Genomic DNA, 27,180 nt, shown 5'->3' on the forward strand with positions numbered 1-27,180 from the left:
TGTTCCCAAAATTATTTTTAATATTTCAGCAATTCAGAAAAACTGTAAAATATTTCACTTATTTAAAAAACATTTATCCCAAAATGCTACAAAAGCTTTTATTCAGCACAAACTCAGCACCAATAATTTGAGGTCATTTAGAATGTGATTATTCAATTTTTTTGTTAAAATCTACTTTAAACATACACTTTTCAAAAACCTGTTTTCAGTGGTGCTGACAAATTGTAAAAAATAACATTATAAACATTTCTAGCCAAAACTTTTAAGCTTTGAAGCTTATATACATAGGGGCTGGCTACACAAAGGTGAATGAGACATTCAAAGAATTGTATGAGGTTTGAGTACTAAAGTGTTACACCTTTGAAGTGACTTTGGAGTCACCAGACCTTTGCATACTGTCAATGGCCCATGGAATGTCTGTCACTGCTCCTCACACCAATCAGTTTGGAAAGGCAGTGTGAATTTTACAGTTTTTTGAATTGCTAAGACAGATACTGCAATACTGAAGTTGCTTTCTCAAAGCTCTTCAGCTTCTAGCTTATGTGGGCTAAACTGTTAGGCATTTCGCTTTGCTTTCATACAAAATGTAATCAATGACTAAGTGCTTCAAAAGTCATGGATTCCTGTCTCACTCACAACATTTTCAGAGGCCATTTTGCACATACCTACATACTGACCCTAAAACTGCTAATAAAACAGTCAAAACTGAAATATGTTATTTTCTTAAATTACTATCAAGACCCTTTATTGTAAAAACCACAAAATATAAATAAATTGACACAAGATAAAACAATGAATGCTGGATGCCAAGATATTTCTCCAGAGAAATGCCAAGGTTGGATCATGCATGTGAAGAGATTCTATCCTAGATACTACTCTTAGCAATTGAAAAAAACTGTAAGAAAAGACACAATACTAGTCTTTTTACAGTTTATAACATGCAACAGATTAAACAATTATGTATGAAATGTGCAATCACATTATATCCATCCATTTTCCATTCCCCGCTTATCCTACTTGGTCGCGGGGGGTCCGGAGCCTATCCTGGAAGCAATGGGCACGAGGAAGGGAACAACCCAGGGTGGGGGGTCAGCCCATCGCAGGGCACACTCACACACCATTCACTCACACATGCACACCTACGGGCAATTTAGCAACTCCAATTAGCCTCAGCATGTTTTTGGACTGTGGGGGGGAAACCGGAGTACCCGGAGGAAACCCCACAACGACATGGGGAGAACATGCAAACTCCACACACATGTGACCCAGGTGGAGACTTGAACCCGGGTCCCAGAGGTGTGAGGCAACAGTGCTAACCACTGCACCACCATGCCGCCCCAATCACATTATATTACATGAATAATAATACAATAATACAAAATAATAAATAAATATTAGAACAACAAATTAGTTAGCTATTAGTTGCTGAGCTATTGGTTAAGTTCTCCTCAAACGAGCTTGATGGGCCGAAAAGCCTCCTCTCGTTTGTAAATTTCTTATGTTATGTTTTTATGTAAATTATCACTCCAGATCAGGATGCCAAGCTTCAAAACAGTTGCTATCTGGTAGAAGGCAGAGATAGAAAGCACATGCTTTGCACTTCCGAGGGGTTTTTGTATGTACTGTACAATATCATAGCGCTGGATTAGTATGTACCGGTATGAGCGCTAGCCAAGTACCTAGCCCTGTTTGTTTCTAGTGTTGTAAACACCTCGTCTGTGTCTTCAGTTCACCTTAACTACAAGAAGTTATTCGGCTAAGCAAGAAATCCTGCTTTGTGAAATACCCCCGATCTCAACCCTATTGAAAATTTGTGGGTTATGCTTAAAAGCCGGGTCCGTGCCAGGAACCCAGCTAGTTTAATTTAACTAGAAATTCTGCAAAGAAGAGTGGTCAAATATTCAGCCAGAATTATGCCAGAAGCTTGCTAATGGATACCAAAAGATTCTGGTTGATACCTGTTGTACTTGTGTGTGTGAACTTGTGACCACAACCAAATTGTGTTTTTGTAAAAAAAGCACCATCTCATGGTAACACCCTGCAAGTGAACAGATGGGCGGGTTTAGACGAGAATTTAGGCACACCCCCAGAAGGAGGGGGGTTACTCCCTTTGGCTGGCTTTTGAAAGGCAGCCGGCAGGCAGCCGACTTGGAGGGGAAAACTGAGGTGGCTGCATCTGTAGCTACCACGACTCCAGGGTTCTCCGGTCTTGAGCCATAGCCATCTTGAGGACCTCTCTGCCGCATCGGTGATACTGTGGATTGTTCTCCTCTTGCACTGTCCAATGATGCCTAGGCTGCTTAAGGCACTGGCCAAGAAAAGAGCTGCAAAACCTCTGAGGCCAACCTCCGCTGGGAGGCACCTCACCCTCCATCCAGCCTGCTGACAGTCGCTGACCAGTCCTGTGTACTTGGAGAGCTTCTTCTCAAAGGCTTCTTCCAAGCAGTCTTCCCATGGGACTTTGAGCTCCAGCAGTACGGCTTGCTTGGTAGCCTCAGACACAAGGACAATGTCTGGACGAATATGAGTCGAATCGACCAGTTCCAAAGCAATTGACCATTTGGTGGAAATGGAAGGGGGTGATCCTGTTGGCGGAAACTCCAAATATGGTTTGAGGAACCCTGTTCCCATGGTTATTGACCATTTGCAGCAAATGTCATAAATCATTGTTGCCTGTTTACCCGAAACCAAACATCAAAGGAAAGAATAATGATTGGTAAAACAGATGTCACAAACACCCCCCATTAGGCCCTTATTAAGAGGCGCTCCATCCTGAAAGAGAGAATGACCGCGGGTCCTGAAAGACCGCTGCTGTTGATAATCTCACCCCTGAATATGAGACACCCCTATCTTAACATGACAACATCATTTTTACAGTACTCTGACATTCCTTTCCTAAAGTCAAACAACAGTGCCGTACCATGCCATAAACTCACTCTTCTCCTTTTTCTATCATGGTTTGCACACCGTATGTCTTAGGTGGCGAGTAGGGTTCGACATAATTTTGATTTTCTACGGTTTTCCAAAAATGTGGGAAATAGCCTTTCTTTTCGCTCTCAAAACCCAAAGCGGCAGGGAATGCGCTCAGCTTCATGGGCAGAAAGCAGAGTGAGTCAATGTATCTTTGGCTAAAGTCCTCGTCTGTCACACAGAGCAGTTTGCTGCCCTGTGTGATAATGTGGGGGGTGACGCCATTTTCAACTAAATATTTCATAAGCAGGTAACTGTCATATCCTTTACAGTTGTGTGCTATGAATGTGCACCCCTTGTATTTACGGTTACGGCACTTCTTGAAAAATTCGGCCACACAACCATCCCCCTTAGCAGACAAACAATTGCCCACAAAGTCAGTACAGCAGATATAATTAGCAACGTGCACCCCCTCATCTTGTCTGCATTCAAAGTCATAAAACACACGTTCCGTCATGTCCTCAGGTTCTACTGGCGTGATAAAGCACCAATGTACACACTCAGGTTTCAAGTCTTCTTTGCAATAAGCACATCTAGTATTAGGTTTACATTTTTATTTTATATTATTATTTTTTTTACTGATAAGGTAGCATCGATTACACTTGTTGCAGTACTTGACTGAATTGCACAAAATATATATTCCGCTGTTTGGTTGCTGTTTTGAGACTTTGTGCTGCTCAAAGCAATACCGCGAAGGACAGAAAGACCCACAGTCCTCACAATGTATGTACTGTCTGCGGTGCTTATGGCACTCTGGACTGACACACACGTTGCAGTAATACTTGCATTTGTGATCTGTTTTAACACTGAATGATGCACAACAATAATCACAGACGTACGAATCCACAAAAAAACGCTGTCAAGCTTTTTATGCCGAAATAATGCTGATTTTAAAGGTACAGAAAGATTGTTTTATCATGAGGCTCGGGGGTTGTCTGAAATTTCTTAAAAATGTCATACTTGTCACAGTGGTACCACACCACAATTATGACACCAAGCATTCGCTCAAACTCTGCGATGTTTGAGAATGATACCATGTCGGTCTCTTTTAGACCAACTGATTCCTGCAAACACTTAGTTTCCATCTCTGCAACCATGTGTTGTATGTCTGGGCTTAAGAGAGAGACTACACAGTAAGCAAAGCATAGATTATTGTCAGAGTTTTCAGAAACAATAAGACACCTGAGCTTCTTTTGCAAAATATCAGACTTTAATAGCGTTTGTAAGTTTCTGTCATTTATTATGAATAATCTGTGCGACCACTTCGTGTCGTGGGAGTCCCCGGTCGCATAGATTCCAATTGGCCGTCCAGCTCACTTTGTACTCTGTCGGTTGAGGTTGTTTCCGATGCTAGATCCGCTCCAATTTTTTCAGCCACAGCAATCAACAATTCATCATTGGCTGTGTCTTGGGACGAAATGGACAAAATCAGTCGTTAAGCATTTCATGCAGAAAAATTAACAACGCGAGTAAGCAATAGTGTTCCTACGTACCGTTAAAACTATCTACTCTTTTCTGTTGTCTGGGCGCAGGTCCTTCACGATTATCTCTGAAAATAACTGTTGGCATGCTTAACAGGGCTTCGTTATCTGCAACTGTGAGTATAAACACTTTTAGTCTTTGCCGCCTTTAAACAATAAAACCTGCTGAAATAACTAACTATGAACAATAACTTACCGTCATGACAATCCTCTGTTTCACGAGGCTGTCTTGGGCTTGGTGCCATAGAAAAATCTTGGTCAAATAGCAATAACATGTTTTCACAGTAGAAAACATCTATAACAGCAATTCTAAAATACGGTAAATGTATGTCTTACCTCGACAATGGCATTTTCCAACGGGGACATATGGAATTATGTCATAGATCAGAAAAAGAAAAAGTAGAGCTTCTTTCAATCCTCAAGGTGAGTGATAATTGTCCACTGAGGTCGTGCCTCTTAATAAGGGCCTGATTGGGAGGTGTTTGTGACATCTGTTTTACCAATCATTATTCTTTGGTTTGTGCAGCGACACAGATTGACTTCATTCTGTATCGTAAGAGCATGCACAAACTTGTCACAGACGTGAAGGTAATCCCTGGTGAGGAAGTTGCTGTACAGCATCAGTTTGTGACATGAAGTTTGAAATGCCACCCAAGGCCAAGCGTAAATTCACCACCCACTTGAAAGTCTGGAAGCTCAAGGATCATGCAACTTGCAACCAGTTCCAGGAAGTCTTTCAATCACATGTGTCAGCCTCAGCAGGGGATCCCAAAGCCATTACAGAGGAAATCTGGGCAAACCTCAAGTCAGGCCTGCTGAAGACAACCGAAAAGGTGTGTGGCACTACCCAATCCCACCGATGGCGCTGAGAAACTCGGTGGTGGAATTACCTTGTAGATCAGTTTATCAAAGCTAAGCGGCTGGCTTTTAAGGCTTGGAAGTGGGGAAAAGGTACAAGAGCAGAGTATGACACGGCTAAGCGAGCAGCCAGACGTGCAGTCCATCATGCTCACCATGACGCAGAAATGCAGATCTACGAGAAATTAGACCCCAAGTCTTCAGAGGTGTACCGCCTCGCAAACCAGATGCGGAGGGCGAATGTTGACATCGTGGGTGAGAAGCCAGTAAAGAATGATGCAGGTGAGATGTCCATGAGCCAAGAAGCCAAAGAGAAAGCCTGGCTAGAACATTATGAAAGACTCCTTAACGTGGAATTTGACTGGGACCCAGAACACCTAACCGATGAACCTCCAGTGGAAGGGCCACCGATCCCAATCACAATTTATATGGTGAAAAAGGCCATCTTCAAGATGAAGATAGGTAAGGCAGCTGGACCATCTGGAATAGTAGTGGAGATTATCAAAGCTGCAGGTGACACAGGTGCATCCATGATCCGTGACCTTGCATCTTCAATCATTCGTGACGGCAAGATTCCCACTGACTGGGAGCAGAGCTTCATTGTCTGCCTCGAAAAGGGCAAGGATGATGCTCTGGACAGGGGCAACTATTGTGGCCTCAAGCTGACAGAACAAGTCATGAAAGTCCAGGAGAGGATCGTGGACAACCTCATTAGACAATCGGTGTCAATCGACGACTCTCAGTTTGGATGCAATATTCATTGTCCGGCAGCTGCAAGAGAAATACCTGGCAGTTAACAAACGGCTGTAGATGGGTTTTGTAGACCTTGAGAAGGCTTTTGATCGCGTTCCTCAGAAGGTAATCTGGTGGGCACTGCGTAAACTTTGTGAAAAAGAGTGGATTGTGTGTCTAGTGCAGGGGATGTATACCAAAGCTCAGAGCTGTATCTGTGTTGGTAACAGCTACAGTGAAGAATTTGCTGTAAGGGTCGGAGTCCATTAGGGTTCGGTACTCAGTCCTCTGCTCTTCATAATTGTGCTTGAAGCCCTTTCATGCGAGTTCCATGCTGGAGTTCCCTGGGAGGACCTATATGCAGATGACCTGGTTATCATTGCTGACTCACTGGATGAATGTGTCAAGAGGCTCCTGGCGTGGAAAGAAGCTATGGAAAGGAAAGGATAGAAAGTGAATGCAGGCAAAACCAAGATCATGATCTGTGGTATTGACCAACTTCAGGACTCCAGGCGAATTCAGGCGAATTCCCATGCGCTGTCTGTTGTACAGGGGTAGGTAGCAATAGTATATTCTGTAATGGCTGCAAGCACTGGGTGCACAAGAAATGCAGTCGGCTCAAGCGCCTGCTGATCGATCCTAACTTCAGGTGCTCAAGATGCCTGGGAAATACTCGCCCACTTGATGGCAGATCACAGAGTGAAGTTCCAGTTGGACCCGACAAGCTGGAGGTGGTAGGTTCCTTTTGCTACTTAGGCGACATGCTTTCAGCAGCTGGTGGATGTGATCTTGCAACCACCAAGCGTGTAAAAACTGCGTGGAAAAGGTTCAAGGAACTGCTACCAGTTCTCTCATCACGTCACCTGTGTGTGGAGCACTATGCTCCATGCCAGTGAGACCTGGGCACTGACCGCGCCAAACCTTCATCGCTTACAGCGCAATGACAGGGCTATGATCAGACAGATCTGCAACATTAAACCAGAAGATGTGGAAACTGTGCGGTCAAATGAGCTGCTATCGCAGCTTGGTCTGGAGGACCTAAACCTTGTACTAAGGGAAAGAAGACTTCACTGGTACGGTCATGTGGAACGTTCCAGCGGCGCAATCAAAGACGCACTTAACTTACAAGTTGCGGGAAAGCATTGAATTGGCCGGCGAAAAATGTCATGGAAAAAGTTGACAGAGAGAGACCGCAGAGATTGGAAGCTCTTAGCTGTAGACCCTAATTACAGAGGCAACTGAAGATCTGGGGTGAGATCTGCCATGCGTGCAGCTAGCCAGCTACCTGGAAGGGGGCCCACTGGTGTGGATTATGCCCCTGCACCAGCACGTTAAATTTAAAAAAATCAGATGATGATGATGATGTTTGGTTTCGGGTGAACAGGCAACGATGGTTTATGACATTTGCTGCAAATGGCCAATAGCCATGGGAACAGGGTTCCTCAAACCATATTTGGAGTTTCCGCCAACAGGATCACCCCCTTCCATTTCCACCAAATGGTCACGTGCTTGGGAACTGATTGATTCGACCAATATTTGGAGTTTCCGCAGGTGGACATACATTGTATTAAACAGTGCATTCATGTTAACACTACGATCCCTGAAGTCAACGAAATTTCTCAGATGCACCTCGGGTGGAGCCCCCCCCCTCACTCCCCACACAAGCTGCCCGCCCCCTCATCAGCGCGAATCAACACCTATTGTTTTGCAAATGAAAGCAGAGTTTCACAGTTTCAGCTTCGGGTCTGCACAGAAACGTTTTCTAACAGTGTGGTCTGAGGAATCGTAAAAGACATGCGTTAATATATCCTAATTTGAAACACAGTTGAATCCCCATTTCTCTTGATTCGGCAATTTCAGTTTCCCGAAAGTATTTGATAGAATAAATACATACATTTGCTTACTGCCTGTAGCAATCGGTGTTAATCTGATTAATGGGGGGGGGGGGTAGGGGGGCTCCTAGAGAGCCTCATTTTTCCAGGAATCTTAAAGAGAATTGTTTCTAGTTTAAAACATTAATGGTACTGTCACGCCTCCGGGGGTGGGGGGGGGGGGGGGGGCTGCAGCCAGCGATCACCTCATTCATGATGAGCTACTTAACCTCAACGCAAGCACTCAGACGTTGAGAAGTATTGTTGCCATGCTTGAGCGTTTCTCTGTCTTGTCTCTTGCCCTCCTGCCTTCTCATATCCTGTCGTCCTGCCTGCCCTGCTTCCCTGATCATCCCCACCTGCCTGCCCAATTCTGCCTGTCCCACTATCCACCTGTCTCACCCCTTTGGCTTTGGACATACCCGGCTTTTTATCAAAAGATCGATTCTCCCGCATTCTGGGGTCTGCCTCTTCTCTGATTACCTTTTGTTACAGGTACTGCTTTTGGGATAGTGCTGTACGCTGTATGCTCATTTTAACAAGGATTGGCCGCATTTTTCCTTGTTTTAATACAAGCTTTAAAATGACTAATTTCAATTTTAGCAAGGTTTATGAAAGGTGGTGGTGGTGGGGCTAGGTGGGGGGAGAGGGCTGGCAGCTGGATCTGTCAATCATCGGTGATGACATCATGGGGGGGGGGGGGTTTAAGCCCCACCCTAGGTACCAGGTAACTTCTCTTACTGCCTCTTCTTCCCTCTGGTGTTCATTTCGGGAGTTGGGAAAAAACCTAACCCAGCTTAGCCTTGTGTGACCACTCCCACCAGGCTTTTGTGACGCAGCCTTACCGCAGCATCCCAGACAGCCTCCTCTGCCCTCCACTTCCTGCCCGTCCTTACTTGGATTCCGGCTTTGGCCACCATTGGGTCACTAGAGTCCCTGTACTGCACCACTTCCTTAGCTCTTGTTACCTTGAATTCTTCTTCCAAGGATTTGAGGGGCAGCTGTAGTTTGTTGTTGTGCCCCTGAGTGCAGTGCTGCTCAGGCTCTTTGGTAACCCAAGCCATCTCCGGAGGTGGTTGCTGACCTTCCTCTCTAGGGTCTCAACTGTAGAGATTGGGACAGCATAGACAAGAAGGGGCCACAGAACCCTTGGAAGGATGCCATGCTGGTAGACCCAGGCTTTTTACTTTCCAGGAAGACCGGACTTGTCCACAGATTTCAGCCAACCATCCAACTCAGTGCAAGTGAATGAATAGATGCTGAGACTCTCAGAGAGCTCTCAAAAACCTTGCCCAAACTCTTGACTGGCTTCTCTGTGATTGTTGGAACCTAAACATATCGTCGTTACCCATCCCAGTAACCCCACAAACTTCTGAAAGTGCTGTGGGTAGCAGTGAGCCCTTTGTGGCCCGGGTCCCCAAGTCCCCCACTGTCCGGAGCCTAAACCCGGAAGCAATGGGCATGAGGTAGGGAACAACCCAGGATGGGGGGCCAGCCCATCACAGGGCACACTCACACACCATTCACTCACACATGCACTCACACATGCACTCCTACGGGCAATTTAGCAAGTCCAATTAGCCTCAGCATGTTTTTGGAGGAAACCCCATGATGACATGGGGAGAACATGCAAACTCTGCACACATGTGACCCAGGCGGAGACTCGAACCCAGGTCCCAGAGGTGTGAGGCAACAGTGCTAACCACTGCACCACCATGCCGCCCCTAGCAGTATAAATATTAAATGTAAAAATTATTAATTTGCCTAAACTATTCAGTGCTATTGGGATATTGCACTAAAGCTGTGAAGGGGGATGATTTGCTGTTTTGTGTGAATGCACATTTTATTGTGTGGTGCACTACAGTAAAATCCCATTATAGTGGACTCGCTTATAACGTAATATCATCTATAACAGACGAGGTCCGCTGGTCTTGGCCATGTGCCTTTACGAACATGCAGAAAAAGCATTGGATATAACAGACTCATATATAATGGAATTTCGCTTATAATGGGCAAACAGTTTGGTCCCTAGGGCTGCTTTTAGCTGTAGTTTTGTTCGCTATAACGGTGATATCCAGCGCAGATACGTAGTCGGGATTATTAATAGTCACGCATCTGGTCAGGGAAAGTTGGATGACTACATGTACAATATAGTAATCTATACCACAAGTGTGTCTGCTGGGGTGTGGCATGAGTAAATGGTGTCCTGTAGTTGTGTTCTGGGCATACAGTAACTCCGGATATAACGGACTGTTTTGCCGGGTTCCTTGAAGTCCGTTATAACAAGATTTTTCTGTATTAAGCAAAATGAAAGCTTAAAATAAAATGTCCATCACTGCATTATAAATGAAACTACAACACAATTCAGTAATAGGCTTGTTTATTCTGTTTAAAACCACTTAACCTTTATGTTTTTTCTCCTAGGCTTCCCAGTCCTATAAACAACTTTTTACTGCAACTTTTTCTTCAAGCAGCACTAAACGAAGCACAAACAGGACAGAAGACAGTGATGCTGTTATCAGAAGTCATTGATCTTCATACCATTTTTGAGGCAAACGTTTACAATGTAACATCATCACATCCATACACTGAATTTCTGCTGGATCTGTTTTCCCATATTAAAGACTTTGACACAGAAAAAAGCAAAAGTCTTCAGTCAATATTACATCCAGTTTATCAATCAGCTCCTGCAGTCTGGGATATAGACCTCTCTAAGAGAAAGGCGTCCATCCTCCATGAAGTGCTGAAATTCCAAACAGAGAAAAAAACAGTAAATATTTTAAGCTGGTCAGATGAAGAGAATGAGCTAAAGAGTTTTCTCCAGTATCTGCCCTATATTTCACATCTAAGGTAAGTTTGTTTTTGTTCAATTGAGACCAGATTAAGTTCTTATCTGACCTCAATTGAGTAAGTACAGACAGGGACGCATTATGGGTTGTGTGGGCCCCTGGGCAAAACGTTCGCGAGGCCCCCCCCACCACCACCAGCACCACCACCACAACCACCACAATTCAAGGGCCCTTGGCAGCCAAACGCCCTCCCTATAGGGTCAGGGGCCCTTGTAGGCAGAGGATCAAAGAATGTAGGCCCTCTAAAATAGACAAACGAAAATACATTGTTGATAAGCGTTGCAAATTGTTTTGGGCTAGGGGCCCCACGAGCCCCCTGCACCCGAAGGGCCCCTGGGCAGCGGCCCCGCTGGCCCGGTCCGTAATCCGTCCCTGAGTACAGATGCTCCTCTATTTACAAACCTTCAACTTATGAACTTTCAGACATACGAACGAAGAGGACTATAAGTCCAAATTGTGTTCCTTGGGCTCCCGTTTCCTGCACGCCAATTCCACCTAGTATGACTTCTGGCCACCACTCCCACCACGCAGCAGCATAGCGTCCGTACTCCCAGCATCCTAGTTCTTTGTACTTGCGAACATTTTAAGTTATGAACAGCCATTCAGAACGTAACTCGTTCATAAGTATTGGAGCGTCTGTACTGTTTTACCAGTATGAATAACAGTGTCTGTCATGCCCGGTTCGTCCGCTCCTTGTGTGTGCCTTTCCCTTTGCTGTCACTGTGTGGTGCAGCTTTGATTTTGGGGTAAACTGTTTGATGTGTTTAGACAAAAGTGATCAAGGAACCGAACACGGGTTCTACATCATGCCCTTAATCAGTCAATGCTGAATGTCTCCAAACTCAAACAGAAGGCAGAATCTTCATATGCACTGTTAAATGAGATAAAAGATTAAAATAAAAAGTGTCCTTCTTCACATTAAATAAACCTGAAAAAGCCATGGGCCCAATAAAAATGTTATTTTAATGGGATTGTCGTGACCTGCACGTCCAGTCCATGTGTGTGCCACACCCACCTCATTGCCGTGTGTGAATTCCCAACGTATCAGCTGTCCTGTGTTGTTCTGATGTCATGTCCTGTATTTAGTCCACGTTCAAATCTGCTTCCTCAGGTCTGCCATTGACATCTGTCTTGTGCTATTCCCCATTTACCCCTAATAAAACCCCCCGTCCTTTGGATTTTATCTCCTGGATTTACTTCCCCACTCACGCATAGGACGCAACAGGGATAATGAATGTGATCAGTAAATTTGGACAGTAAAGATAATCAGCTCTGTACTAAATGTTTCTGGAGATTGTATAGAGTTTGGTAATTATATTACAAAATGTACAAATTGTAACCTGAAGTTTAAGAATGAGATGACAATTTTGTCTTCTGTCACAATCACTTTAATGTTATGAACACTTTTTACATTGACATACAGAGTTCAGAAGTATAAATATTAATAAAAGTGGATCTTGGCCATATATATGTTTTATGTTACATTTGGATTTATTTAAAGCCAGGCATTCATGACCCATTTTCATCACTTTCACACGTGAGATGAGCAGATAAAAACTCAATAAATGCTGTCTGTTCTATCATGTATGTTAAACAAAGAAGTGATATAATTTGCCTAAACCATCGTCCTTTATTTTGTGCTACAGATTGTCTGATAGGCATTTTGACAAAGAAGAAGCCATCAGATTCATTGCCAATCTCTTCATTCAAGCAGCAGAGTGTGACATGAAGACAGGAGAGAAGAAACTGCAGCTCCTCTCATCAGTCTGCAGTTATTCCTCTTTCCCATTTTTTGGTGACAAAAACTGTGAAGATTTAAAAAAGCAGAGTGAATTTCTGCTGGATCTGTACTCATATTTCAAGTATTTTAATAATCCATCATATAAACATGTTCTGCTGGCATTGCAGCCAGTTTATCAATCAGCTCCTGCAGTCTGGGTTATAGACCTCTATGAGACCTTTGTCTCCACCCTTTTTGAAGTGCTGGAATTCCAGAGAGTGAAGAAACCAGTAAAGCTTGTTGGCTGGTCAGATGAAGAAAATGAGTTAAAGAGTTTTCTCCAGTGTCTGCCCTATGTTTCCCAACTGGGGTAAGTTTCTACTTTTTCGTAACTGTTTTATATTTTAGTAACTGTTTGCACTTTGCACTCATTTGTGAGTGAGTGACTTTTTCCCTGCAATGGACTGGTGTCCCATCCAGGCTGCTCCTTTGTCTTGTAGCCTTTGCTGCCTATGACTAGCTCCACCCCCTCTCCATCCACTCAATTCTATACTACAGAAGTGGGAGGAACATTGCAATACTTTTTACTGATTCGAAGTTTAGTACTAAAATAACTAGCTGCTGTCAGCATGTGAACAATATGTATTTCCCAGGCCAGCCCGTCACCCCTCCCTGCATCTAATTCCTACTCCCATGTCCCCCATCTCCAGCCCCCCTACATAAGTTTGGATAGTACAGTATCTAATTTTCCATCCATCCATTTTCCAAACCGTGTATCCTTCTATGTCACGGGGGGTCCAGAGCCTATCCCGGAAGCAATGGGCACGAGGCAGGGAACAACCCAGGATGGGGGGCCAGCCCATCGCAGGGCGTATCTAATTTTTTGTAACATAACTTTGTCCATACACTATACCACCATATATTGTGTTTAAATGGCATTTCGAAAGGTAATGTTATCTTAGAATTTGGTGCAGGTGGTGAAGGTCCTCTATGATGGATTTCACCAAGGGGGGGGGGGGGGTAAAATACATTCTCTCCAAAATAACTCTTAATTAAAAGCCCAACTATGTGTGATTTGCCACAATATAATCAAGCTCACCAGATCTACAGAGAGCGTGTGACTGTACAGGGAAATTCAGTTGTTACAGTGGTATTAACAACAAAATGTAGCACCTACAGATGGACAAAATATATGTTTATGTTTATTGACTTGGGACTTGATTTTGTATTAGACTGTCTTGACTTAAGACTTGACTTGGAACTTGAGTGGTAAGACTTGTGTCTTTGTGATTTGTTGCCACCTACTGCTACAACATACTACACCATTTAATTCACTTTGGAAAGTGGCTCTGAAAATGGCAGGACGTGATACTCGGATGTTTATGATAATACTAACTTAATGACGAAATGTGAATAGCATATTGGTAATGAGGGGCGGCATGGAGGTGCAGTGGTTAGCACTGTTGCCTCATACCTCTGGGACCGGGGTTCGAGTCTCCGCCTGGGTCGCATGTGTGTGGAGTTTGCATGTTCTCCCCATGTTGTCGTGGGGTTTCCTCCGGGTTCTCCGGTTTCCCCCCACAGTCCAAAAATACGATGAGGCTAATTGGACTTGCTAAATTGCCCGTAGGAGTGCATGCGTGAGTGAATGGTGTGTGAGTGTGCCCTGCCATGGGCTGGCCCCCTATCCTGGGTTGTTCCCTGCCTCGTGCCCATTGCTTGCGGGATAGGCTCTGGACCCCGCGCGATCCAGTACGATAAGCGGTTTGGAAAATGGATGGATGGATGGATGTTGGTAATGTTAAGACAAAAATATTAAAATCGGCATCCTGTGGCCATTAGCGGGTAAGTTTAACACACACATACAGTATAGAGCTTGGTGATATGACCAGAATCTCATATCTTGATAACAATACACATAAAAAATTGCACATTTCTGTACATTAAATGAATAAATAGTTTATATAAAATGACCAACTATTTCATATTACATTTTGAATTATTTACACTGCTAATAAAATGTACTTCGTGATATTAAATTTTTTTTCCCTTTAATTTAGAACTGGAAATTTCCAATTCCAAATTACACATGTAATGAAAGATTAATTATAAATAAAAGATGCCCGATAATGATTCATGAATAATCTTTGAATAATAAAAGATTAATGCATAAAAATGTCAATAGACTTCGTGGGAAATCACTTTGGGGTCGATTCTCCCATGTACTTAAGTTTAAAAGAAGGATGTGGCTGCATGTTTCTTTGTCTAAAGAGTATTTATTCTCCCATCAACTTAAGATCTGGATTTGAGTGGAGAAACACCAAAATATGGGTGTGTTGCACGTAAATGACTGTTTTTTTTCAGCGGTCGAAGCCCAACATCAAACCGCAATGCAGGGCGTTTCAGTCGGATCCTCAGCCTCAACACCTGGCTCCAGTGTACCTGCAGAACTCATAATATATGGTTTATTGATGCTTAATCTTTTCTGGAATCGTGGGCTGACAGCTTCCACCCAAACTGGTTGGGTAGCCGAATGCTAGTGGCCACGAGATTGACTACTTAGATCCTGCGATATTTAATGCCAGTCATTCTTGACCCATTTTTATCACCTTGATACGTGGGATTAGCAAGTAGAACAGACAGCATTTATTGAGTTTTTATTACTGTAAAAATGTTTGTATGTTAAACAAAGAATGTTTTGTATGTTCAACAAAGAATGATATATTTTGCTGAAACCATTCTCCTTACTGTGTTACAGATACTATCTTGCATGGTATTTTTACTCAGAAGAAGCCGTCAGATTCATTGCCAATCTCTTCATTCAAGCAGTAGAGTGTGACAGAGAGACAGGAGAGAAGAAACTGCAGCTCCTCTCGTCAGTCTGCAGTTATTCCTCTTTCCCTTTTGCTGGTGACACAAACACTGATGATGATTTAAAAAAACAGAGTGATTTTCTGCTGGATCTGTACTCATTTTTGAAAGACTGCAAGAATCCATCACATAGGAATGTTCTGCTGGCATTGCAGCCAGTTTATCAATCAGCTCCTGCAGTCTGGGTTATAAACCTCTCTAGGAGGAAGGCGTCCATCCTCTTTAAAATGCTGGAACTACAGTCAATGAAGAAACCAGTAAAGCTTGTTGGCTGGTCAGATGAAGAGAATGAGTTAAAGAGTTTTCTCCAGTGTCTGCCCTATGTTTCCCAGCTGGGGTAAGTTTCTACTTTGTAGTAACTGTTTTCAGTTTTAGTAACTGTTTGCACTTTGCACTCATTTGTGAATGAGTGACTTTTTCCCTGCAATGGACTGGTGTCCCATCCAGGCTGCTCCCCTGCCTTTGCTGCCTTTGCTGCCTATGACTAGCTCCACCCCCTCTCCGTCCACTCAATTCTATACTACATAAGTGGGAGGAACATTGCAATGCTTTTTACTGAGGTTGTGTTGACAGATTCCAAGCTTAGTACTAAAATAACTAGCTGCTGTCAGCATGTGAACAATGTGTATTTCCCAGACCAGCCCGTCACCCCTCCCCACATCTAATTCCTACTCCCACGTCCCCCATCTCCAGCCCCCCTACACAAGTCTGAATAGTACAGTAACATAACTTTGTCCATACGCTATACCATGGTATATGGGGTTTAGATGGCATTTCCAAAAGCGATGCTATCTTAGTACTTGGTGCAGGTGGTGAAGGTCCTCTATGATAAATGTCACCAAGAGGGGGGTAAACTTCATCAAAATAAAATTCCCCAGTACCCAAAATACATTACTGTAATACCAGCCAAGCCTAGCCTATACTCTTTCATCATTTATCCCAAATAACTCCTAGTTAAAAGCCCAACTTTGTGTGATTAGTCACAATGTAATCAAGTTCTTTCCTTTCCCAGTACTCCATGGTTTTTGAATTTCAGCCTTTACTACCAAACAATTCCATGTAGCCTATGTCATTACCCAATGTACGGGACCTACTAGGGAGTAGTCAACTGCAGCCTGGTATTATGGTGCTGCCGTTTGCTCTGCATTTTCAAGTTCCGCGGATGAGATGAGGAGAGTTTTTGACTGGTCCAAGCAGGGATGAGAGGTCACTCAGGAATTATTACAACTCCAGCAGGAGGGCAGGTCCATACCCGAGTATGCCATCCAGTTTCATACTCTGGCTATGTCAAGAGAATGTTAAGCTCACTATGATGCTTTTTACAATGGATTGGGCGAGGACATAAAGGACGAACTAACCGCACACAAGCTCCCTGACTCATTCGAAGAGCTAGTCAAGTTTCTTCCTGTTAACCCCTCGGAGTCCGCACCTGAGCTGATGCAGGTTAATTGTACCAGGCTAACTTAAGCTAAGTGACAATGGCAGATAACGGCTAGGGTCTGTCAGTATTGTGGACAAGCCGGACATTTCATCGCCACCTGTCCAGTAAAAGGCTGCACCCGCCAGTGAGGAAAAGGGCACTGGTGGGTGCAGCTCCAGCATAGCCCTCCTCGGCTCATCACAACCGTCTACAGGCAACTGTTTCATGGGGGTCAAACACTCAGGTTCTGGTGGCTCTCATCGACTCAGGAGCTGATGAGAGTTTAATTGATGCTACGCTCATCCGTCAGTGGGGAATTCCCACGACCCAGGCACAGACGCCTCTGAAAGCTCATGCCCTCAATGGGCACAAGACTGCCACGGTTAGCCACATGACTTCCCCGGCGAGTCTCCGTCTCTGTGGTAATCGTGTGGAGCTCATATCATGATATTTTATTGAGTCACCTCAGGCACCCCTTGTCTTGGGGCACTCATGGTTACAGCGACATTACCCTCAGATTGATTGGTCAAGAGGTACCATTATGGGGTGGTCTCCATCATGCCTCTCACAGTGTCTGTCTGCCCCATGACCACTTGAGTCCCTCATGGAGGAGGATTACCTGGACTTGACCACCGTTCCCCCACAATACAGTACCTTGATTTGAAGTTGGTGTTCCTCATCGCCCCTCTGATTGTGCCATCGAATTATTACCAAGTACCAGTCCTCCCAGGGAGCATCTATATTCTCTTTCAACACCCGAGAGGAAGGCTATGGAGGATTACATTCGTGGAATGTTAGCAGCAGGTCTTATTTGTCCTTCCTGTCCCCTGTGGGAGCAGGGTTTTTCTTTGTAAACAAGTGAGAGCATCTTCAGTTTCCTAGTTTTAGTTTTACTGGAAACAGGTATGAAGTCCTCTTGCGCTTGCAATAAGGTGCTTTTAAAAAATTCCCATGCCTCTTCTTTTATTATTTAACTTCATCCAGTTCACAGTTTCTAGTTTCAGTCTCATACCATTAAACTTAGCCTTCCTAACATTGTATATTTTCGTTTCCGACTTTGGACTTTAACCTCAATTTGTATGATTCGTCACAACGTAGTCAAGTTCACCAGATCTGCTGTGTGTCCTTGACTGTACAGAGAAATCCAGTTGTTACAGTGGCATAAACAACAAAATGTAGCACCTAGTGATGGACAAAATAATGGCGCTCTCTGTTAAAAATTGCACAAAGCATGCCTCAAGACAAACCAAGACCACCACCTAGTGGGGATAAAAATACAGCAAACGTTTCATGAAACATCTGTGTCCATCACTAGCAGTACCGTATAACATACATCACAAAACACTTTTGTAGAAAAACATTGTCAAGGATCCAGGCGGGTTTCGTGCGCGGATGAGGCATGATGCACGGTGAACAGAAATGTGGACAGCCCACTTGCGGCTCACTGGGACAGAAGGGGTTTATTTAACAAAAACACTACAAACAAAAAACAGGCCTCAAAGGGTCAGAACTAAAAGAGATAAGCAAAACTAATTTCCAAACAGGTCAGGGCAACAAAGGGCAGGTAGGCTACAAATAACAGAACATGAACTATATACATCTGCAGCAAAACTTCAACAATGAACCACTGGAGAACTTAAATAGGAAAACTGAACTGCGTAACGATACAGCAGGAGTGAGACAGACAATTTACCAATAGGGGAAGGTGCTCAGGGAACTGGGAGGGGAAAAACTAAGACTGACAGAAAGACAAAATCACAAGACACAGGAACTAGAGAAACTCATACAATGAAACACTAGGGAACAAAATACAAAAACAGAGTAGGTGGGATTCAAACACACGACGAAAGGGATTTGCAGTCAGCCACATGGTCAACACACTGAGCCATGCAGCTGACAGGAAATAGGGGTAACACAACGACTGACAAGAGGGACAGAATGGCCAACGATGCCTGCTGGCCAAACGGGAAAGGGGCACAAAAGACAGACAACAGGAGCTGACCCTGACACAAATAAGATAAAAGAAACAAACAAATCAATAAATAAATTAATAAAAGAAAGGTACAGATATACAAAACTATCCATATTATGTGCAAATAGTTGCTAGTATTGTGCAAACAGTGTGCATGTAATGTACTGTGCATTAGTAACTTGCCCAATAATGACATGAAAATGTAGAATTTTCAGAACATAATTTCTTACCGTTTGAGAAGCACTGTCCAATACAGTGTTCCTGGGAAGTTTGACAAAGGTCCATACTTTCAGTTCTGCGATTTCACTTTGTGTCCTCTGCTACCACCTAGTGTCACGATCGGGGTTTCGCCAGTAAGGTGAACAGGTGAGCGAGCAGGCAAGCAAGCGAAAGTCGGGGAAAATAGAGATTTATTCTCGGGGCAGAACAAACGGGAGCAACTGGCAAGTACTGACATCGACAACATCAATGACGGACGATGAACTAAGGCAAGACAGGACTGAAATAGACAAAACAAGGTACAGCTGGGTACGATCGGGGAAGCACACGTGGATAATCAGAGGGGCGTGGCACACACGAGGATCGTACGAGCTGGACGTGACACCTAGCACTCCTGCTTCAGTTTTGTGGAGATTTTTCTCAGGTGTAGCAGGCATAGCTTTTCAGGTGTACATTACACTGCATATATTTAACATTGTTGTCATCCCAACAGCAGCTAGTTGTTGTGTGAGCAGTGTTTGCATTAATCCTCGACCTTTCTGGGGTTCTTCTCTGTATCTGTTATGTCCCCAGTCTCCTTGCCCCATGACATTAGGTACAGACAAACATCCCACAAGGTGCCTGGTTTATTGCAGAACATGAACACTATACTGAATGGGGGGTCTGCAATGAGATGATAGTCAGTTTGGGCTGTCATCCTCCAGTGCCCCAGCAGGTAGGAGGCAGCGCCCCCTTCAGGATGCTCATCCCCCCTTTTCCACTGCAAAGCCCACACATAGACTCTCTCCTCTTGCTGCTTCCCAGCTGGGGCTTTAAGCCTGGCCAGAGAGACTGTTACCCTCCCCGACTGGTATCCTATTCACTCACCAGCTGTTTCCCATTAGCACTTCTTAAGACTGGTGGTGTGGAAACTATGGTTCGAATGAACGTTCACAAACACTGTCGTTAAGTTGTGTAGTTCTAACTACAGCTTGAGAGCTATAGTTATAAGCTTAATTTTGGGCAAATACGTCAGCGATGGTGGAAAATACAGTCTAAGAAGGGTAGTCACTGTGTAAGTAAGGTGAAAATATTAAATAATCTTGTTGTACAAACATCTATAATGTTTTATAGAAATTCCGCCTAGAAATTCTGTCCATAAAAGTTATGAACAGAATCGGTGACAAAGAGCAGCCCTGGCGGAGTCCAACCCTCACCGGGAACGAGTCCGACTTACTGCCAACAATGCGGACCAGGCTCTGACACCGGTCATACAAGGACCAAACAGCCCTGAACCTGGAACCCCATACCCCCAGAGCACCCCCCACAGGACTCCCCGAGGGACATGATCGAATGCCTTCTCCAAGTCCACAAAACACATGTAGACTGGTTGGTCAAACTCCTATGAACCTTCCAAGATCCTGCTGAGAGTATAGAGCTGATCCACTGTTCCACGGCCAGGGTGAAAACCACACTGCTCCTCCTGAATCCGAGGTTCGACAATCTGACAGACTGTCCTCTCCAGGGGCCTCATGTATAAACAGTGCGTACGCACGAAAATGTTGCGTATATCCATTTCCATGCTCGTGTCGAGATGTAAAAAAACGATACTTGGCGTACCGCTACGCACATTCTCACGGCAGCTCCACACATGGCGTACGCACGTTTCTGCTCGGTTTTGTACATGGACGGCACCCAGTGGTAAGTGGAAAGGTTACTTGAGCTAAATCTGTTCAGTCTCAAGCAAAGGAGACTGAGGGGGGACATGATCCAGGTATATAAGATTCTAACAGGTTTGGATGCTGTTCAACCAAATAGTTACTTCAGCATTAGTTTAAATACACGAACTCGTGGCCATAGGTGGAAATTAGCGGGAGAACATTTCAAGCTGGATTTAAGGAAGCACTTCTTTACACAGCGTGTAGTCAGAGTATGGAATAGCCTTCCTGATAATGTAGTGCAAGCTGAATCCTTGGGTTCCTTTAAATCAGAGCTAAATAAGATTTTAACGACTCTGAGCTATTAGTTTAGTTCTCCCCAAGCGAGCTTGATGGGCCGAATGGCCTCCTCTCGTTTGTATAGTTCTTATGTTCTTATGCTACCGTGGTTTCCCTTTTTAACCTCACAACCATGAGGCTGACTTTATCCAATACACCAACACTAATTGTATATTGTTTACAAATGTACTGATTTTAATAAATTTGTAACAATAAAATGATGCAGAATATGACCAAACTGTTATAACTACCATGGCAGCTCTTGAGTTATTGGAAGACATAGCTTATGGAATAGAGCGCATATTCAGGGATCATAGTGATTTCTTGGCCCATGATGATGACTGGCTTCTAAGTTGATTCAGATTTCCAAGAGCAATCCTTTTGGAGTTGTGTGCTGAACTTGGGCCAGCATTACAAAGGCAGACGATGAGGAATTGTGCCATACCTGTTCCTTTACAAGTTCTGTCCACTCTTGGGTTCTTAGCCACAGGTGCTTTTCAGCGAGAACTTATGGACCGATCGGGTATTTCTCAGTCAACACTAGGTCACGCCATGCCAGCTGTATGGGACGGCATAATCCGGTTCTCACCCAGATACTGTATATAAAATTACCTTACTCTGTGGTTGAACAGGCAAATATTAAAGCGCTATTTGCAGCGATGTCCGGTTTTCCCAATGTAATCGGAGCCATCGACTGCACTCACATTGCTATGAAGGCACCTTCAGAGAACGAATTTGCTTATGTAAATAGAAAGCACTTTCACTCTATTAATGTACAAATTATGTGCGATTCCAACATGCGTCTCATTAACCCTTTGAGGGTAGGGAACACACTTTGACTGGGGCATGGTCACACATTTCATTCAATATCATAAACTTAATTCATAGCAAATAAATCATTTCTTATATATTCCCTTTGGCATTACACTTGTCTTTATTTTAATATACTTTGTAAATATGTCAGATTTATGTGAAGTTTGTAATTTGACATCAAAGAAACCTTATAAAAGTACATAGTAAGCAATGGTGACAGTTTGTTTTGATCCCAGATATCTGATCACCAGAGTCTTGGCTATTTGAAGATGACTAAATGGTGTAGTTGCAACATTCAGTTGGATAAATAAGACAAACCTAACTAATGTCACTATTTCTGGCTCATTTCATTGAATATGTAGCAGCTTTCATGTATATGCATGAGCCATTCACACCTGGGCACACCCCCCCCCCCCTTTAATGGCGCTAATGGGGATGTATCTGGTTCGCATTTCACCGCTGCACTGTTCATCTAATTACCATACGAATGCAATTTAAATACGCGGAATTGCAGCTATATATAATGCGAATAGCGATCTTCAGGTGAAAGCGATACTACACGCCCCCGATGTGGGTAAAACAAAGAAAGGTGACATGGTTTACTTTTTTGCTGATTTAACCTAATTTTAAAAACTTTATTACTTCCAACAATTGATCTTTTGAAAAGAACACAGATTATGGATTTAGGCAGTGTTTTTTCATGTTTCTACAGTATGATTTCAGCGAGTTATGAACCTAATTACACGAGAAAGATACGCGGCATCGCCGACGATGCCGTTGACTCCAGAGGATTAATGTTGTGGCTAGAAGGTCTGGCTCAACCTACGATTAGTTCATTCTCAGAAACAGTAGTGATGGAAACAAAAATAGTGTGGTACGTGATGGCTGGCTGCTCGGTAAGAAGATTTTTCCCATTTTATAATTTGGCCCAATATTGTAAGCTTTGTTTGATTTAACCCAATTCCTTAGGGGACAGTGGGTGCTTCTCACGCCACTCGCAAACCCACAGAATGAACAATAGCTGCGTTACAATGATGCCCCCCTTTGTCGGGCTCGGGCGGTGGCAGAGCGCACTGTAGAGCAGCTTAAAGGCCGCTGGCGCTGCCTGGACAAGACCGGTGGGGTGCCGCTACACAGTCCGCAAAAAGTGTCGCAATGTACACGCATGTAGCATGCTGCATAATCTGGTACAAAATTGTGGCTTACTGGTATCTGAAGAGTTTAGGCAAGATGAAAATGAGCCACCAAATTTTCCGCCAAATGGAACAGCATTACAACTTCGTTTGAATGTAATAGCAAGAATATAAGCCAGGTAACTAGACACCGCATTTATTTTTTAACTAATTCTTTTAGTGTATCATTTATACAGTATGTTTTAATTCATTGGCAACATCTCTTACAGCATTCACAATTTCTTTTTGTGACTACAGCACAGCTTTAGTCAGCACACGGCCAGATGGTCGCCCCCCGGTTTCTGAGGCACAGGGAACTTGTTATTCATAGACATGCAAGTAATTCAGATAAGTATGGTATGAGAAAAACTCACCGCGTTGACATCGGAGTCCCCCTCACCTGATAAAAGTGTGTCCCCAATCATTGCAGCAACTCGTTGCTCAAAGGCTGTGACACCGGGAATTGTGCCACTTCCGCCTGTGCTGTTAAGACCCTTACAGTGAGCGGCCACTCGTTTTTTCACGTCAAGTTTAATGTCCGACCACTTCTTTTTAATTTCTGCCACCGTGCAAATAGATAAAAACACTTTTAACTGACTCTGCCACGCTATGCCACTCCGTCTACTTTAGTTTAGTGCTGATGCCACTACTCAAACCACCAAATACTGTAATATCATTTTCTTTTCTCGATTTACATTAACATAACCTCCACTTTTGCACTCGCTGAAATACTGTTTTTTCCCCACGTGGTTTATCCATTGTTGTTTAAGAAAAACACTAAACAAAACAGGTATTTATCTAAATTTACATATGCAAATATACATAATTATCGCCGGGGCAGAGGGTGGCTGTGGGCTCGTTCATGTACGTAAAATTTCACGCTAATTGGGATTCATAAAGGGAATGTGTGTAGATTTGTGCTTACGCACAGTTTTGTGCATCTGGATTTTTTCTTGGGTACGCACATTCCTAGTTTTGTCCATACGCCATGTTTTAGTGCGAATTCTACACACCAAATAGACCTTACCAGGGAGGCTAAGGAGTGTGATCCTCCTATAGTTGGAACACACCCTCCGGTCCCCCTTCTTGAAGAGGGGGACCACCACCCCGTTCTGCCAGTCCAGAGGCACCGCCCCCGATGTCCACGCGATGCTGCAGATGCGTGTCAACCAAGACAGCCCCTCAACATCCAGAGCCTTAAGGAACTCCGGGCGGATCTCATGCACCCCCAGGGCCTGGCCACTGAGGAGCTTTTTAACCACCTCAACGACATCCGCCCCAGAGATACAGGAGCCCAAGTCCCCAGACTCTGCCTCGTCACTGGAAGGCATGTCAGTGGGCTTGAGGAGGTCTTTTAAGTATTCCCTCCACCAACCCAAAACGTCCCGAGTTGAGGTCAGCAGCACATCATCCCTACCATAAACAGTGTTGATGTTGCACTGCTTTCCCGCCCTGAGCCGCCGGATGGTGGACCAGAATCTCCTCGATGTCGTCCGGAAGTCGTTTTCCATGGCAATTTATTATTATTAAAAACAATTTAAGATAAGAAAAAACTTTATTTATCCCGAGGGAAATTCTTTTGTCATATACATGCTCAGTGCAACAAGAGGAATAAAAGTAAGGTAAAGAGTTTAAAGGGAACAGAAGTAATAGTAATAGAAGTAATAGTGCAAATAACCATGACTAATACTTTGTATTATAACTGTATAAATACTCATACTCTTTACAAAGTAAAAAATAACTATAACTAAGCTATAACAAATATAATAAAATAACAGATTATTAGTGCACGTGTAATGAAAAGTCACTTAGTGTTTGTGCCTTGAATAATTGAGATAGCAGCATGTGATGAAGGATAAAACAAACATTCAATAACAAACAGATGAGTAATATTGCACAATCCGAATGAGGCTTAATGACAAATTCTGAAAAAGATCACCTACAAAATGAGGAAGAGTTATACAGCCTTATTGCCACAGGTAGAAAGGATTTCCTGTGGCGTTCGGTTCTGCATTTGGAGGCAATTAGTCTTTTGCTGTGGGAGCTCTGATGACCCATCATGGCAGCGTGCATGGGGTGGGAGGGGTTGTCCATGATGCTGAGAAGCTTTTTCAGCATTCTCCTCTCAGACACTCTGCCAGGTTCTCCAGTCTGACCCCCAGGACAGGACCAGCCTTTTTAATCAGCCTGTTCAGCCTGTTGGCATCAGCTGTCTTCACCACACTGCCCCAGCACACAGCTGCAAAAAACACTACGCTCTCTACCACAGTGATAGAACATAGTCAGCATTTTCCTACAAACACTGAAAGACCTGAGCCTCCTTAGTAGGTAAAGCCGGCTCTGCCCTTTCTTGACTGTGCTCTTGGACCAGTCCAGCTTACTGTCAATGTGAACCCCCAGGTATCTGTAATCCTCAACCACCTCAACATCTATTCCTCTGATGGTGACAGGGATGGAAAGAGGAGCCTGCTTCCTAAAGTCCACAACCAGTTCCTTTGTCTTTGTGATGTTTAGCTGTAAATGGTTCAGCTCACACCACTCAACAAAGCTGTCCACCACACTCCTGTATTCATCCTCCTGTCCGTCCCTGACACAGGCCACAATGGCAGAGTCATCAGAGAATTTCTGCAGGTGACACGACTGAGACCTGTACCTGAAGTCAGACGTGTAGAGGGTGAAGAGGAAGGGAGATAGGACAGTCCCCTGTGGCGCCCCCGTGCTGCTCAGGATGCTATCAGAGCAGCAGCTCTTCAGCCGGACATGCTGTGGTCAATTTGTTAGACAGTCCGTAATCCAGGCTACCAGGGGGGCGTCCACCTGCATTTCCGTGAGCTTATTCCCCAGCAGTGATGGTCTGATTGTGTTAAAGGCACTGGAGAAGTCAAAAAACATGACCCTCACAGTGTTTCCAACAATGTCCAAATGAGAATACGCCTGGTTCAGCAGGTAGATGATTGCGTCCTCCACGCCGATGTAGGGCCGGTAAGCAAACTGTAGGGGGTCCAGCCAAGGCTCCACCAGCAGACGAAGATGTTTCAGGTTCTCCAGAGCTTTCATGACATGTGAAGTCAGACCCACTGGCCTGTAGTCGCTGGGGGTCGAAGGGTGGATCTTTTTGGGGACAGGAACCAGACAGGATGTCTTCCAGAGTGACGGGACCCTCTACAGTTTCAGACTCATATTGAATATCAGATGTAGAACTCCACACAGCTGGGCAGCACAGCACCTGAGGACCCTGGGACTGATGCCATCAGGACCTGCAGCTTTACTGGGCTGAAGTCTACACAGTTCCCTTCTGATGTCATTACTTTATTGTGGTTTAAAACATTTCTTCCATCTTCGATTTCCTTTAGCTAATTTAAAAAATCTCCTTACACCACATAAGCTGTAAAATCATGTTTAGCAAGTCTTTTTTACCGTATACCAAATCCTATGGCAGCCTGCTGTTAGTACTTGCTAAAGCCATCCTCAACCGCTTCTGCAAAAAAAAACCTACGCTCTCCACATTACGTCGTGACATCACCTCACAATCTGCATACAATCGTCTTTTTTCTTAAATAGATAAATTATCGCCTTGTATGTATTTTTTGAGACGACGCTTATACGAGCGAAATGACCACATGATATCGTAGTTGATGTCGTAACTGTCACGTTCAGCTTGACCGGGTGATCGCTCGGACAGGCAGGCTGGCAAGGATCGATCAAACAGCCAGAATACGGGGCAGAACTAAGGGTTTATTCAAAAGACGAGGACCAGGAAACATCAGACGCCAACTAACATCAGGAAACAACAATGATAGACCTCGAACTCTGATAAGACAAGGACTCAAATAGACAGGACTGATTGAAAGTAAACGGACACAGCTGGGTACGATCAGGGAAGCACACGTGGGTAAGCAGGGGGCGTGGCACACACGAGGAGTGGACGAGCCGGGCATGACAGTAACAGTCTGACAACTGTTTTGAGGAATTTTTTTACTACGATATCGCAATACTACTTTTTTCGTTGCATCCCTAGTAAAAATTGATAGAATGTGTTTATATATCTATATGAGTTTGTGGTGCCATTAAATTACAAATATATATATATATATTCTGACTTGCTTAGGGCTTGAGCCTTTGGTTTATTGACTTGGGACTTGATTTTGTATTAGACTGTCTTGACTTAAGACTTGACTTGGAACTTGAGCGGTAAGACTTGTGACCCACTTGTTACTTGAAAGTCTTTGTGATTTCTTGCCACCTACTGCTACAAC

At 44.0% G+C, this 27,180-nt stretch overlaps 1 protein-coding gene across 6 annotated transcripts in view; it reads left to right on the plus strand.

The window, feature by feature from the left end:
• LOC125709595 (uncharacterized) overlaps nt 1–27,180 on the plus strand; it is a 76,055-nt gene that overhangs the window by 35,936 nt on the left and 12,939 nt on the right. For 4 of the 6 annotated variants that reach the window (XM_048978193.1, XM_048978196.1, XM_048978194.1 and 1 more), the window contains 3 exons: nt 10,337–10,762; nt 12,408–12,851; nt 15,240–15,689. In XM_048978193.1, coding sequence (XP_048834150.1) covers nt 10,337–10,762; nt 12,408–12,851; nt 15,240–15,689 — 1,320 coding nt within the window. Of the gene's footprint in view, nt 1–4,502; nt 4,568–10,336; nt 10,763–12,407; nt 12,852–15,239; nt 15,690–27,180 lie in introns of all 6 variants that reach the window. The other 2 variants (XM_048978198.1, XM_048978199.1) reach the window with 2 other exon arrangements.

This window comes from Brienomyrus brachyistius, chromosome 16 (genome assembly GCF_023856365.1).
Source record: "Brienomyrus brachyistius isolate T26 chromosome 16, BBRACH_0.4, whole genome shotgun sequence".
Classification (NCBI taxonomy): domain Eukaryota; kingdom Metazoa; phylum Chordata; class Actinopteri; order Osteoglossiformes; family Mormyridae; genus Brienomyrus; species Brienomyrus brachyistius.